The sequence below is a fragment of the Lathyrus oleraceus genome, chromosome 2 (genome assembly GCF_024323335.1).
Source record: "Lathyrus oleraceus cultivar Zhongwan6 chromosome 2, CAAS_Psat_ZW6_1.0, whole genome shotgun sequence".
In the NCBI taxonomy this organism is placed as follows: Eukaryota; Viridiplantae; Streptophyta; class Magnoliopsida; order Fabales; family Fabaceae; genus Lathyrus; species Lathyrus oleraceus.
This window is the reverse complement of record NC_066580.1, coordinates 141,364,948-141,377,368: the sequence shown is the minus strand read 5'-3', so window position 1 is coordinate 141,377,368 and position 12,421 is coordinate 141,364,948. Positions and strand designations below refer to the sequence as shown.

At 32.7% G+C, this 12,421-nt stretch overlaps 1 protein-coding gene across 1 annotated transcript; it reads left to right on the top strand.

Moving 5' to 3' along the window:
* The first annotated feature begins 552 nt into the window (after positions 1-552).
* Positions 553-6,463, top strand: LOC127118532 (uncharacterized). The gene is made up of 9 exons (XM_051048738.1): positions 553-862; positions 1,403-3,688; positions 3,836-3,953; positions 4,074-4,159; positions 4,267-4,511; positions 5,228-5,314; positions 5,413-5,512; positions 5,624-5,831; positions 6,004-6,463. The coding sequence occupies exons 1-9, from the start codon at positions 773-775 to the stop codon at positions 6,162-6,164; spliced, it is 3,381 nt and encodes a 1,126-aa protein (XP_050904695.1). The 5' UTR covers positions 553-772; the 3' UTR covers positions 6,165-6,463.
* Positions 6,464-12,421: the final 5,958 nt, after the last annotated feature.

Sequence of the window (12,421 nt, the reverse complement as noted above, 5' to 3'; positions counted from 1 at the left end):
TTTTGTTGACTAATATTTATTAAATCTTTCAAAAAAATCTGAAATTAAATCAAATAGTATGTGTCATTGTTTCCTTATATTAAGCATGAATATCCTTATAAACGTTTAAACGTAATCAATTTTCCTTACTTTCCAATCTAAACCCCCTCTTTTTTCGCATCATTTACTATAAATACTGAAATTAATTTTATTTTATTTCACCATTAAATATTTCATCACAAAAAAATAAAATAAAATAAAAATCTTTTCCTTAAATCTCGAAAGTACGTTATGGTTCATAGTAGGGTCCACTCCACACACTAAAACGGCGCGCGCCCACACGATGCACTCTCGCGCACTGGACCACACTCTATCAAAACTCCTATTCATCAAATAACCTCTTAAAGGAAACAAAAATAGCATGAGGAAAGGATCACGATAACTAAACAGCACCTTCAAAACGCATGAGTAACGTGCATGGTTTGTATACGTGGACCAATAGGAATAAAGTAGAGAATTATAAAAAAAAAAATATTGTTTTTTCTTTAATATATTGTTGAAGTGATCAAAACTATAACACTGATACAACAGAACAGACTGAACTCAGAAACACATAAAAACAGAAACAAGAGATTTGGGGTTTCGATCGTTTAACGTTGTTTGTTCAGTTCGTCGTTTCGTTTGGTTTCTTCGTTTATGAATCTTTTTCTTGAATTCTTGAATAAAAATACGTAAATTCCGCATTCCCTGCATTGATATCGGTGGCTCTGAAATTTTCTTGCATCACTCTGCAATGGAGGTTGACGGTGATACGAGTGTTGGAAATCGAAAACGGAAAAGAGGGGCGTTGAAAACAAAGCTTCTTGTCAATGAAAAAGTTGAGGTAATGATGATTCTGATTTCTGAATTTATTTTTATAAAGATGTGATTTTTTTTTGTTTATGATTTTCTGGGTTGTTGATTTTGTATTAGGTTTTGCGATGTGGTGTTTTTTTTTAGGGTTTTTTGGGGGTTTTCTTTACATAACTGTTATAATTCTGTTATATCAGAGAGAATCTAGTTTTTTTTTTCTGTTTACGATCTTTGATTTTTTTTCTTGATTTATGATTTTGATTTGACATCTCTGAGACTTTTTTTTTTGCATAATTGAATTACCATTCATCTTTTTCTTAAACTGCTTTGTGTTTTCTTGTTTTGAGCTCTGTTTGGATTTCATGCAAGTGATGAATTAGGAATGAGATGAGATACTGTATATAGTAATATAATGTGGACTTAGTGTTCTTTCCTTTATTGATGTTTTTTTTCGGTTTTTCTAATTGTTACTTTCGGATAAAATCTGCATGTTGTTGTGAATGTGATTCCTTCATCTGAAATTTCCAGTTCAAGGTTTTTTTTTTGAAAGTGCTTTTTTTTTTTCTTTCAGCTGAGGAGTTTGGAAGATGGTTTTCTGGGATCATGGCATCCTGGGAAAATTATCCGCCGCGCAAGGACTAAGCGTTATGTTAAATATGACAACATTCTAAATGACAATGAATCGGATTACATTGTTGAACTTGTGAGTGTTTCTAGTGTTTTGGATGGTGTTCTTGATTCTTCTTCTGCTTCAGATTGTGGTTACAGACGCGGACTCATTAGACCATTCCCGCCTCCAATCAGGTTAGAGATAATGGATCTTCCATTCGGACTTTGTATTGATGTGAATTATCAGGATGCTTGGTGGGAAGGTGTGATATTCGATCGCTGCAATGGAAAGGAGGAAAGGAGCATATTCTTCCCTGATTTAGGCGATGAAATGAAGGTTGGAGTTAAACAATTGAGAATCACTCAGGATTGGGATGAATCAACTGAGAATTGGTTACCAAGAGGGAAATGGGTGTTTCTTGAGTTGTTTGAGGAGTCTGAGAGGGTATCCTATGTTGCAATCTCGGTCAAACAGATTTGGTATGATGTTAGGATGAGAAAGGATTTTGCTGAAACCATTGGAGAATGGACTTGTAATGTGAAAGAATTGTGGAGAGACCTTGTTGTGGAGGTAATTGGTGAGTACTATACCATCACGCTTAACGAGGTTCGGCCCGTCTTAAACCTTCCGAAGAATTTACTCGAAAGAGGGTCATCTGAACCAACTGATAATGTTCACATTGAAGCTAATCCTGGTAATGCGTCTGGTTCTGACGTTGGAACGTCTGATAGGCCCAAGGAAAATGGGGATTCTTCAAACTTGTTGGATACAAATCAAAACTGTGGTGGGACTAGCAGGATTCCTTTGGTGGATGGGAACTGTGAGAAGCAAATTATTTTACATGAGGAGCTTGAATCAGATAAGAATCGAAAACGGAAACGTTCTACGTCCATAATTTGGAATCCTCTGAGACTGTCTGAAGTTGAATTCTGTCCTGAAGTTATTCATGAGTATGCACTTGGATGTAGGAGCAAGACGGTTCGGGAAACTTTGAAGACGAAAGTGAGGAAACATCTTGCATTTCTTGGTTGGACAATTGAGTGGACCGAAACCAATTGTTCTAAAAATAGACGATTCCGGTACATTTCACCGGATAAGCGTGACCAGAAGTGTTACACTTCGATATTTCAAGTTACTCAAGTTTTCCAAGAGGATCCCAACATGAACTCTGTGCTTCCCCAGATTGACAGAAATCTATCACATCCGGTCTCTGAACCACCCCGAATGAACAATGATTTATATGTTTGTCCTCCAACCACTGAGCCTTCTCCAGCAGTTAAACTTCAACTTGAACCAGAATTCTGTCCTGTAGCCGTCGTGAAATATTACTTGTACGCATTAGAGAGAAACTCGGCTGAGAAGAGAGAGTGGAAATTGAAGGCGAAGAAACATCTGTTAGCAGAAGGATGGATCTTTGACTACCCAACTGGAAGAAGGAAGGCAACTTTGTACAGGTCCCCACGAAATCATGGTTTACACACACTTCAAGGTGCATGCAGGCTGTACGTTAAAGAAAAAATTCCTGAATGGACTGATTCAGATCATGTTGATGGTGATGATCTAATGCTGACTGTGTTCCAATTGCTTCAAGAAGAGCCTGAATTACAAACTATAGAGGATCCACCAAAAACTGCAAGGAGAAACCGTAAAGGCGCAAAGGCTTCAAAGAGTAGTGCACAAAAGAATCTAGAGAAAGAAGTACCTGACCGTAAAGGCGCAAGTACTTCAAAGGCTAGTGCAGAAAAGGATCAAGAGAAGGAAGAACTTACTCGGGTGCTAAGATCAAGCAAAAGGGTGCAGAAGGTTTTGGGTTTGTCACATCAAAAGCCTCAAAATATTCTGTCTTGGTTAATAAATTGCAAAATTGTGTTGCCAAGATACAAGGTCTATTACTGGGAAACAGAGGGCAGAAACTCACCTACATTTGAGGGAAGGATTACTCTAGAAGGAATTAAGTGCTCATGTTGTCAGAATATGTTTGGACTCAGTGGCTTTGCAAACCATGCTGGTGGAAGCAGTAACTGCAGGCCTTCGGCGTGTATCTTTTTGAAAGATGGTAGGTCACTGTTAGATTGCATGAGGGAAGTAATGCACGATCACAGGTCAAGGGAAGCCAACGAGAAACCATGCTATAATCTGTTTGATGGCGAAAATGACAACATTTGTTCTGTTTGTAACTATGGTGGTGAACTTATTTTATGCGACCAATGCCCCTCGTCGTTTCATAAGAAGTGTCTTAATTTGGAGGTAGATTATTAACCAGTTTCCTTTTTCAATCATGGCATATTAAGTTCTATCCTGTTGCTATATTTCCTTCCTTTTTGTGTACATGACGTAACTCCTTCGATTCATTACTTTAATGCCGTATTAACTAGTTTCATTCTGCATGTGTAGGGCATCCCTGATGGTGATTGGTTTTGTCCATCATGCCGTTGCCGGATTTGCGGCCAAAACAAAATTGAAGAGACAGAGGATCAACTTTTTCTTACTTGCATTCAGTGTGAACATAAATGTAAGCTGATTTATATAGATTTGCTTCAATGTTTCATCCATTCCTTTGTGAATGTTTTTTTATTTGTGTGTGCTTAACTGCATATGCTGACCAACAAAAATTTTCTTCAACTCTATGTAGATCATGTTGAGTGCCTCAGAAATAGAGCTAAAGATAACTCGAGACGATATATGAAAAATTGGTTCTGCGGAGAAGAATGTGAAAGGGTAAGTTAAATCCACCATTTAATGCTTTATATCTTCAATATATACTGCTAGAGTCAAGTTTTATGAAAATGGTTATACACTACATTTACGCGAATGCACTATTGCAGGTCTATATCGGGCTCCAAAGTCTATTGGGAAAGCCAGTTTTAGTGGGCGAGGATAATCTAACTTGGACATTGGTGAAGTATGCCAACTCTGAGAGCTGTGGTGTTGGCAGTGCTGAAAATGATCTAGTGGCAGAGAGTTACAGCAAACTCAGCATTGCACTTTCGGTGATGCATGAATGTTTTGAACCCTTACATAACCCCTTCTCTAGCAGAGATATCGTTGAAGACGTTATATTTAACCAAAGGTCAGACATTCTTTTCCTTCAATTCATGTTCATAATAATTTCATTAGGATTCTTTGCATTCTATGTTTGTATCGTACTCACAAACCATGCATAAAGCATCTTGAGTTGAACCTGAAACAGACCTGCATAGATTCTAACATATCTATCGCTGTGGAAAATGGATATTTTTTTATAGAAAAATTCATAGATATGATAGAATTTATAACTACATTATTGAGTTGATGCGTCTATAGACATTTATTGGAAGATACTAATATAAAAGTTTCCTTCTTTTTCACCACAAATTTCTTCTCTTCCAGCTTATTGCGAAAAATCTATGCCTATATGGATGGAAACACAAATACTGAGCCAATGTTTTTGAAGATTATACAACGTATTTTAGCTCTCATGAAATATATCGTTACGAATTTGGTTATTTGATTCAGAAAAATGATTCTAATGGATTGAGCATATATTTTGTAAGTTGTAACTCTTTTAATCAAACAATATGTCATGCAAAAGTATCACTATACGGTTTGAGATTTCAACTATGTCGGTATTTGTTTCATTAAAAATGTGTGGATCATGTACACCTTTGAGTTTTTTCATTCACTAATGCATTTGTTCACAGGTATACATTGTTCATGATCATGATATTTTATCTCTAAGTTGTGCTACCTTATTTGTTATATTCGGACCAAGCCAGTGCCTTATATATGTACTTTGGAACCTTTCAGGTCGGAGCTCAACCGGCTAAACTTCCAGGGTTTCTATACTGTACTTCTAGAGAGGAATGAAGAACTAATCAGTGTGGCTACTATAAGGTGAGTATAGGATTTTCTACTACTAAGAATCAAATCAAGTAGTAGGTTTTGCATGATTCTGTGATTGCATTTCATTAACTTGTCATATCATTTTGTAGGATATTTGGAGACAAGGTAGCTGAAGTTCCTCTAATCGGTACCAGATTTCAGTATAGACGACTCGGAATGTGTCGTGTTTTAATGGATGAGCTTGAGAAGGTAACATAAAAATCGTACAAAACATGTCATTTACGATAATGTGCTATAAGTTGTGGCTATATTTCCAAGTTTAGCATCAAATTTCTCACTTGAATACTTTTCTTTCATCAGAAGCTAAAGCATCTGGGAGTGGAGAGACTAGTCTTACCAGCTGTTCCTGGTGTACTAGAAACATGGACCAATTCTTTTGGTTTCAAGCAGATGACTAATTTCGAGAGATCACAGTTTATAGACTATTCTTTCCTAGACTTTCAGGGAACTACCATGTGCCAGAAACTGTTAACAAGACTACCGTCTCCGGAATCGGGCGTAACAAGAGGTTCGTAACTTTTTATCATTCTCAGATCGACAGTTAGTTTGACAGAATCACATCTGTAGTACATGTTCTACAGATGTGATTGCTCGAAACTCACTGTCAATCCAAACATGCACTAATGTAACAGTTTCTTCATTGATTGATTAGATTATAACCTTATTGTTTCATAATGCAGACAATACTCCAAAACAACAAGACCTTGGCCTTGGATTCTCTGTGAAATGTAGAATTAATTTTGAAAAACCTAGTCCAGGATCAGAAGTGGATCAAGCAGAAAGGACTGGAAAAAGTGGATTAATGGATTTACAAGTTTGGAGACCTATGCCTAGTTCCTAAGCAAACAAGAAGGAGAAAAAAAAATCAGATTTTGTTAAAGAGACAGAAAGACAGACATAGAGAAGAAGAGTATTGGGGGAGAATAAAAAGAAATTGTAGAAAAAATTGCTTTTGAACAATAGTGTTTAGGCTATAAGTTTATCTTCCTAAAAATTGCTTTTGAACAATAGTGTTTAGGCTAAGAGTTTATTTTTCTGCTTATTGATGTTCTTGAGATTGAAAAATAATCTAGGTCTTATTGACATGATTAATTAATGTACTGTTATATAACTATTGTTGTTATGGGATTTTTCCTACTAGTTTTAAGTGTTTATTATTAAGCTGTTTTTATGATTAAAAGATAAAGTAAAGTTAAATTACTTTCAAATAAAATTTAAGTTGTTTTGAAGCATATCCTGATTCCTATGATTCTTTAAAGTCCAATTCTTCTAAAAAAAATACATGCCTTTAAATATAAGTTATTTTTTTACCAAACATGCCTTTAGATTTTACCATATTTAATTGTGATGTGCCTAAATGATGTATACGTATTGTGTTTTTGAATAAATACATATCTTATTTATTAAAATATTTATTAAAAAAACCTTTTTTATAAATATTTTAATATTAAATTATAAAATAATCAAATACTTATATCAAAATACATAATTATTTTATATATTATATTTTTTTAAAAATCACATACATACAATTTTTATATAATTAAAAATAAATAAAAATAAATTATACTACAAATATATTAAGTAATATAATTACAAATATATAAATATATATTATGTAAATACGAGATGAAATAGTTATTCATATTTGTATTTATATTTATTTATTTTAGTGGATAATTAGCGATGTTCGTGTTTGTATTTATTATAAATTTTAATAATATTTTTTTTAGGTATATAGGTCCCATTATCATTCCTAAATTCATTTAATAAAATTTAGTACAAATCAAAATGGGATTATGCTATTGTGGATAGGGGTGTTCGCGGTGCGGTTTGGGAGGTTTTGGCGATAAAAATCATCTAAGAGAAAAAAACATGCGGTTTGGTTTGTTTCGGTTGACTTTTAGAAATAAAACCAAACTAAACAAATGCAGTTTGCGTTGGTTCGGTTGTTTATAATATTTTTATTGTGCCAGACATACACCTATAGAGAACAACATAATTTTATATTTAGTCGTTCATACATGACTAAATAACATCAAAACTCATAATATTTAGACAAAAATGTTTCATTCAATATACAAAAAAATTAGATTAGACAAAGTGGAATAAAATACATATATAAGTAGTAGCATAAAAGATGCGAGATTAGATAAGATGAAAAAAAATAACATAAGAGATGCGAGATTGAGAAGAAATGTGCGATAAAAATGTAATTAAAAGAGAAAATAGTAACATAAAAGATGAAAAAGAAAGAACATAAGAGATGACTTATTAGAGTAGAATAGGCAAAACCTACATGGAAAAGAAGACGAGAAGAATGTGTGATACTATTATGAGAGATTTAAAAAGGTTGAAATTGAAACCCTAAACGTGAATAAGAGAAAATCGTTTATAATTGTAAGGTTAATGCATACTAGGTTTGATGTTTTGGTTGGATGTGGGATAAGTAAAATTTGGATTGGAACATAATGCGGTTTGATTTGGTTTGGTTTTGTTCGGTTTGCAAAATACAAACCGCAAATCAAACCGTACGGTTTTGTTAAAAAATGACTCAAATGAATCCGAACCAAATGCAATTTTTTACGATTTCGATTTGGTTTGGTTTGGTTTGCGGTTTTCTATTGAATTGGTTTGGTTTTGAACTCTCCTAATTATGGATGCTAAACAATTAGGGCAGAAAAATCCACTTTCTACTATGCAATCCACTAGCATCGGATTCTTCTCTATTTTTTTTACCTGATTATTTCTTTTTGGTACAATATTACCTTATAAATTGTAATATATTCTTACCTAATGTGGTTTATCATTTCCTATCTTTGATATTCGGATTGGTGTAATGATGGATATAAAGACGATCTTTATATAATAATTATTTTGCATAAATAATGGGATTGGTTTTCCTTCATTTATATCTTTTTATTTATTTTAAATTAAGGTTTCGAAAGTTTGGAAAAAATAAAACACTAAAAATATTTCAATTTAATTTTAAATGCTTTCATAGATTATTATTTTGTTTTTTTCTAATTATTTTTTATTATTTGTATTTATGAGTAATTATTTTGATAGATTATTGATGTTATAAGGAATATGTTATTGTTTTAAAAGTGTTTAAAGTGAATTTGTGTGGCTTTTGAACTTTTTGTTAGTCTATTTTTTCACTTTGTGTGATTCTAATATAGTAGTGTAAGTATTCTTTAAACTAGTAAGAAGGGGAAGTGAATTTGGTTAATAATTCAAAGTCTAAAAAATTTTCAATAGTAATGATAAATAAATCAATTATGAATTTTCTCTTTTTATTAACTTTTTGATTGTGTATAATTTTTTTTATATCAGATAAAAAATTTCCTCCTTTATAAGCTATAAATAAGATAAAAATCAAAATTATATCATGATCTCTCTCTCCCCGAAGGAAATTGTAAGATTGTAGATGGAAGAATGGAGAATAAAAGAGTACAGAAGAGAAATATGGATTTAAAAGCAACCAAATACCTCCTCCAAATACCTGAGGTGACACAGGTTCAGCACCTGAGATGGCACTGATTCATCAGCCTGAAGTCCCTCCCGGGGGGTGGCATAGGTACCTCTGTTGAATCGGGTACCTCTTGTGCCTGAATAGGTGAAATCTGTCGCCTACGGGAAGACGAAGACAATGATGCGTCAGTAGATCACACTCGTCTCCTACAAGAAAAAGAAGGTGGAGATATATGAGTACCAAAAGTTCGATACTCCATATGAACCGGGCTAGAGGGAACAGGAGCATATGAAACCTGATTTTTCTCCAAAAAGATGCATGTTGTGAAAGTCTCTTGTGTGTGCCTCAATCTGTAGTCTCTATAAGTCATAGTCTGTAGTCTTTACCGGCCATAATACTCGTAAGTAAACCTGACAAGTGTCACACAATTACTTCAGACAATCCTACAAGTCAGAAAAGCAGAAACAAAAAAAGCAGACTAATGAATTACTGTTTCATGGGAATCCAAACGTTGAAAATTTTCGATGATGCATCTCTGGAATCCTACAATTACTTCAGACAATCCTACAAGCCAGAAAAGCAGAAACAAAAAAAGCAGACTAATGAATTACAGACGTACGTCTCTGTTTCATGGGAATCCAAAGGTTGAAAATTTTCGATGATGCATCTCTGGAATCCTACGATTACTTCAGACAATCCTACAAGCCAGAAAAGCAGAAACAAAAAAAGTAGACTAATGAATTACAGAGGTACATCTCTTGGTTCATGGGAATCCAATCGTTGAAAATTTTGATGATGCATCTCTGGAATTTCCTACAACATGCAATTTTGTTAATTGCAGTAACGCAAACCACCAAACCCCAAAAAATAGTGCTTTGATAGTTATTTTTAACCATCAAACAGGTTTTTCACTATGTATAAACAATCAATCATACAAAAATTATCTATTTCTTAACCTAATCATCAATTTCTACTCATTTATACAAAAATTAAAAAAAAAGTTTATAAAAATTAAAAAAAACATACAAATTGACGTTTATTTCAATGCTGAATAATTTTTTTGATGTATTTGATGTTGATGGAAGAAATTTTGAACTAAATTAATTGATTTTGAGAAAATGTGAGTTGAGAGAGTTTGAAAAAATATTTAGAATGTTGTTTTAGATACGAGGATAGAGAAGGGTCCTGGCACGTATCCATCTCCATAGTATTTAAGAAAATGTGTTTCAGTACTTTTTTTAAAATTAAGTCAAAATTCTATTAACTCAAAGTGCGAAGATACATTTCTATGGAGATACATCTCTAAAAATTAAGAGCATTTTTGTATTTTCACATTAGTGTCCTAATAATATATAAGTTACATTAAAAAAATCTCCAAATTATATGAAAATTTCTAGCGGATACCATATAAAAATATGAATTATTTGACACCAAATGACATTGAAGTGTTAAGTTGAAAATGTGAGATTTTAATTCAATATATTATACATAAATAAATAGATTACAATGTTAATGTTATTTTAAAATCAAATGTTAAAACAATCAACTTGCTTCCCAAATCATCATTCTTTTGTCAAAATTGGTATGATGAAAAAACACTGTGCCATTTAATTTTTTTAAATAGAAAAAAAAACAATTTCATGACAAATATAGATAGTGTTTTATAAAGTTTATGAATATATAAAAAATATCAATGTTAGTAATTAATTATTAAATTTATATTTTTGCAATTTTCAAGGTTTGAACCCATGATATATATATATATATATATATATATATATATATATATATATATATATATATATATATATATATATATTATATATATATATATATATATATATATATATTATATATATATATATATATATATATATATATATTAGTCTTTTGGAAAGTGAAAATAAGTCTTATGAGATATTAGTACCACATAGGATTATGATGTGCACAGATAACATTAAAATATTAAATCAAAAATGCGCACTTCTCATTTTATATATTATACATAAAATTATATTAATGTTGTGTACGTGTCGACTTGCAATAATATGCCATTTAATTTCTTTTTAATAGAAAAAAATTTAAATAATTTTATAGGCACTATATTAAAATTATATATCAATGTTTTTTTCTTTAATTTTTATAATTAAAAATTCATTATAAGATAAATATACATACTCTTTTATAAAATTTATGAAAATAATAAATGTTAAAGTTAATTAGTAATTAATTATTAGGTTAATATATTTTTGTATTTTTCAAGATTTGAATCCATGACCTCAAACAAAGAATAAATATGTGTGTAAATATGTGTTTTTGTCTTTTGAGAAGTGAAAAATAAGTTTTAGGATTTGCCACTTAATAATATGAATGATGTGTCACAAATGAGTATAAAGTGTTAAGTCGAGGATGCACACTTATGATTTAATATATTATAAATAATTTTTAGTGGGTTAAATCCAGAACATGTCTTAAATATACAAGAAAATAATACATGTATTATATATTGTTTAAATTTTTGCAATGTTATTTTAAAACCAGATGTTAAAGCAATTAACTGACTTCTCAATAAACGCTTCACACATGATCGCGTGTTATGGACAGAGGTACTAAGGATCCGAACGATGTATCAGAGAAAGGGATGCTTTATCAAAAGGAGGGGCATTCAAAGAAATAAAAGGGCGACATGGAAAGAAAAATGGGCGAAGCATATACCTTCGCCCACCCGCACAATCTCTTCGAATTACACCACTACATAGTCTCTTAAGCACGAGGGATGGTAGAGGCCAAAGTGTTTCAACCCCTTACTCATCTTTGGACTTTCTATAGGAGCCTAATTGAAGTTTTATTCTTAGGTTTAGTTCTCGAAGTTTCATATGTCCTTCTGAAAGATGTCAGGTGAGTCTCTTAGACGAAACTTGGTTGAGTTCTTCAGGAGAGACTTAGTTGAGTCTTTTAGACTTAGTTGTGCCCTTAAGCGAGACATAGTTGCGTCTTCCTGAAGAGACTTAGTTGAGTCCCTCAGGAGGGACTTAGTTAACTCTTTCTGGCGAGACTTAGTTATTCCCTTAGGCGAGACTAAGTTGAGTCATCCTGAAGAGACTTAGTTGAGTCCCTCAGACGAGACTTAGTTGAGTCCCTCAGACGAGACTTAGTTAAGTTTAAGAGACTTATTTGAATCGTCTAGACTTAGTTTAATCTCTCAAGCGAGACTTAGTTGAGTCTTCCTAATGAAGCTTAGTTGAGTCTTCCTAACGAGATTTACTTGAGTCCCTCAGGCGAGACTTAGTTAAGTTTAAGAGACTTATTTGAATCGTCTAGACTTAGTTTAATCTCTCAAGCGAGACTTAGTTGAGTCTTCCTAATGAAGCTTAGTTGAGTCTTCCTAACGAGATTTAATTGAGTCCCTCATGCGAGACTTAGTTGAGTCCCTCGAGAAAGACATAGTTGAGTATTCTTGACGAGACTTAGTTGAGTCTCCGTGACGACATTCAGTTGAGTCCCTCAGGAAAAACTTAGTTCAGTCTTCTTGACGAGACTTAGTTGAGTCCCTCAGGAGATACTTAGTCGAGTCTTCCTAAATAGACTTAGTTGAGCCCCTCTTTGACTCTTCTTGACGAGAC

Coding starts and splice junctions, on each gene's coding strand:
- LOC127118532 (XM_051048738.1), top strand. CDS start 773: ATGGAGGTTGACGGTGATACGAGTGTTGGAAATCGAAAACGGAAAAGA. Junction 863..1,402: donor TTGTCAATGAAAAAGTTGAG/GTAATGATGATT, acceptor TTTTTCTTTCAG/CTGAGGAGTTTGGAAGATGG. Junction 5,513..5,623: donor TAATGGATGAGCTTGAGAAG/GTAACATAAAAA, acceptor TTCTTTCATCAG/AAGCTAAAGCATCTGGGAGT.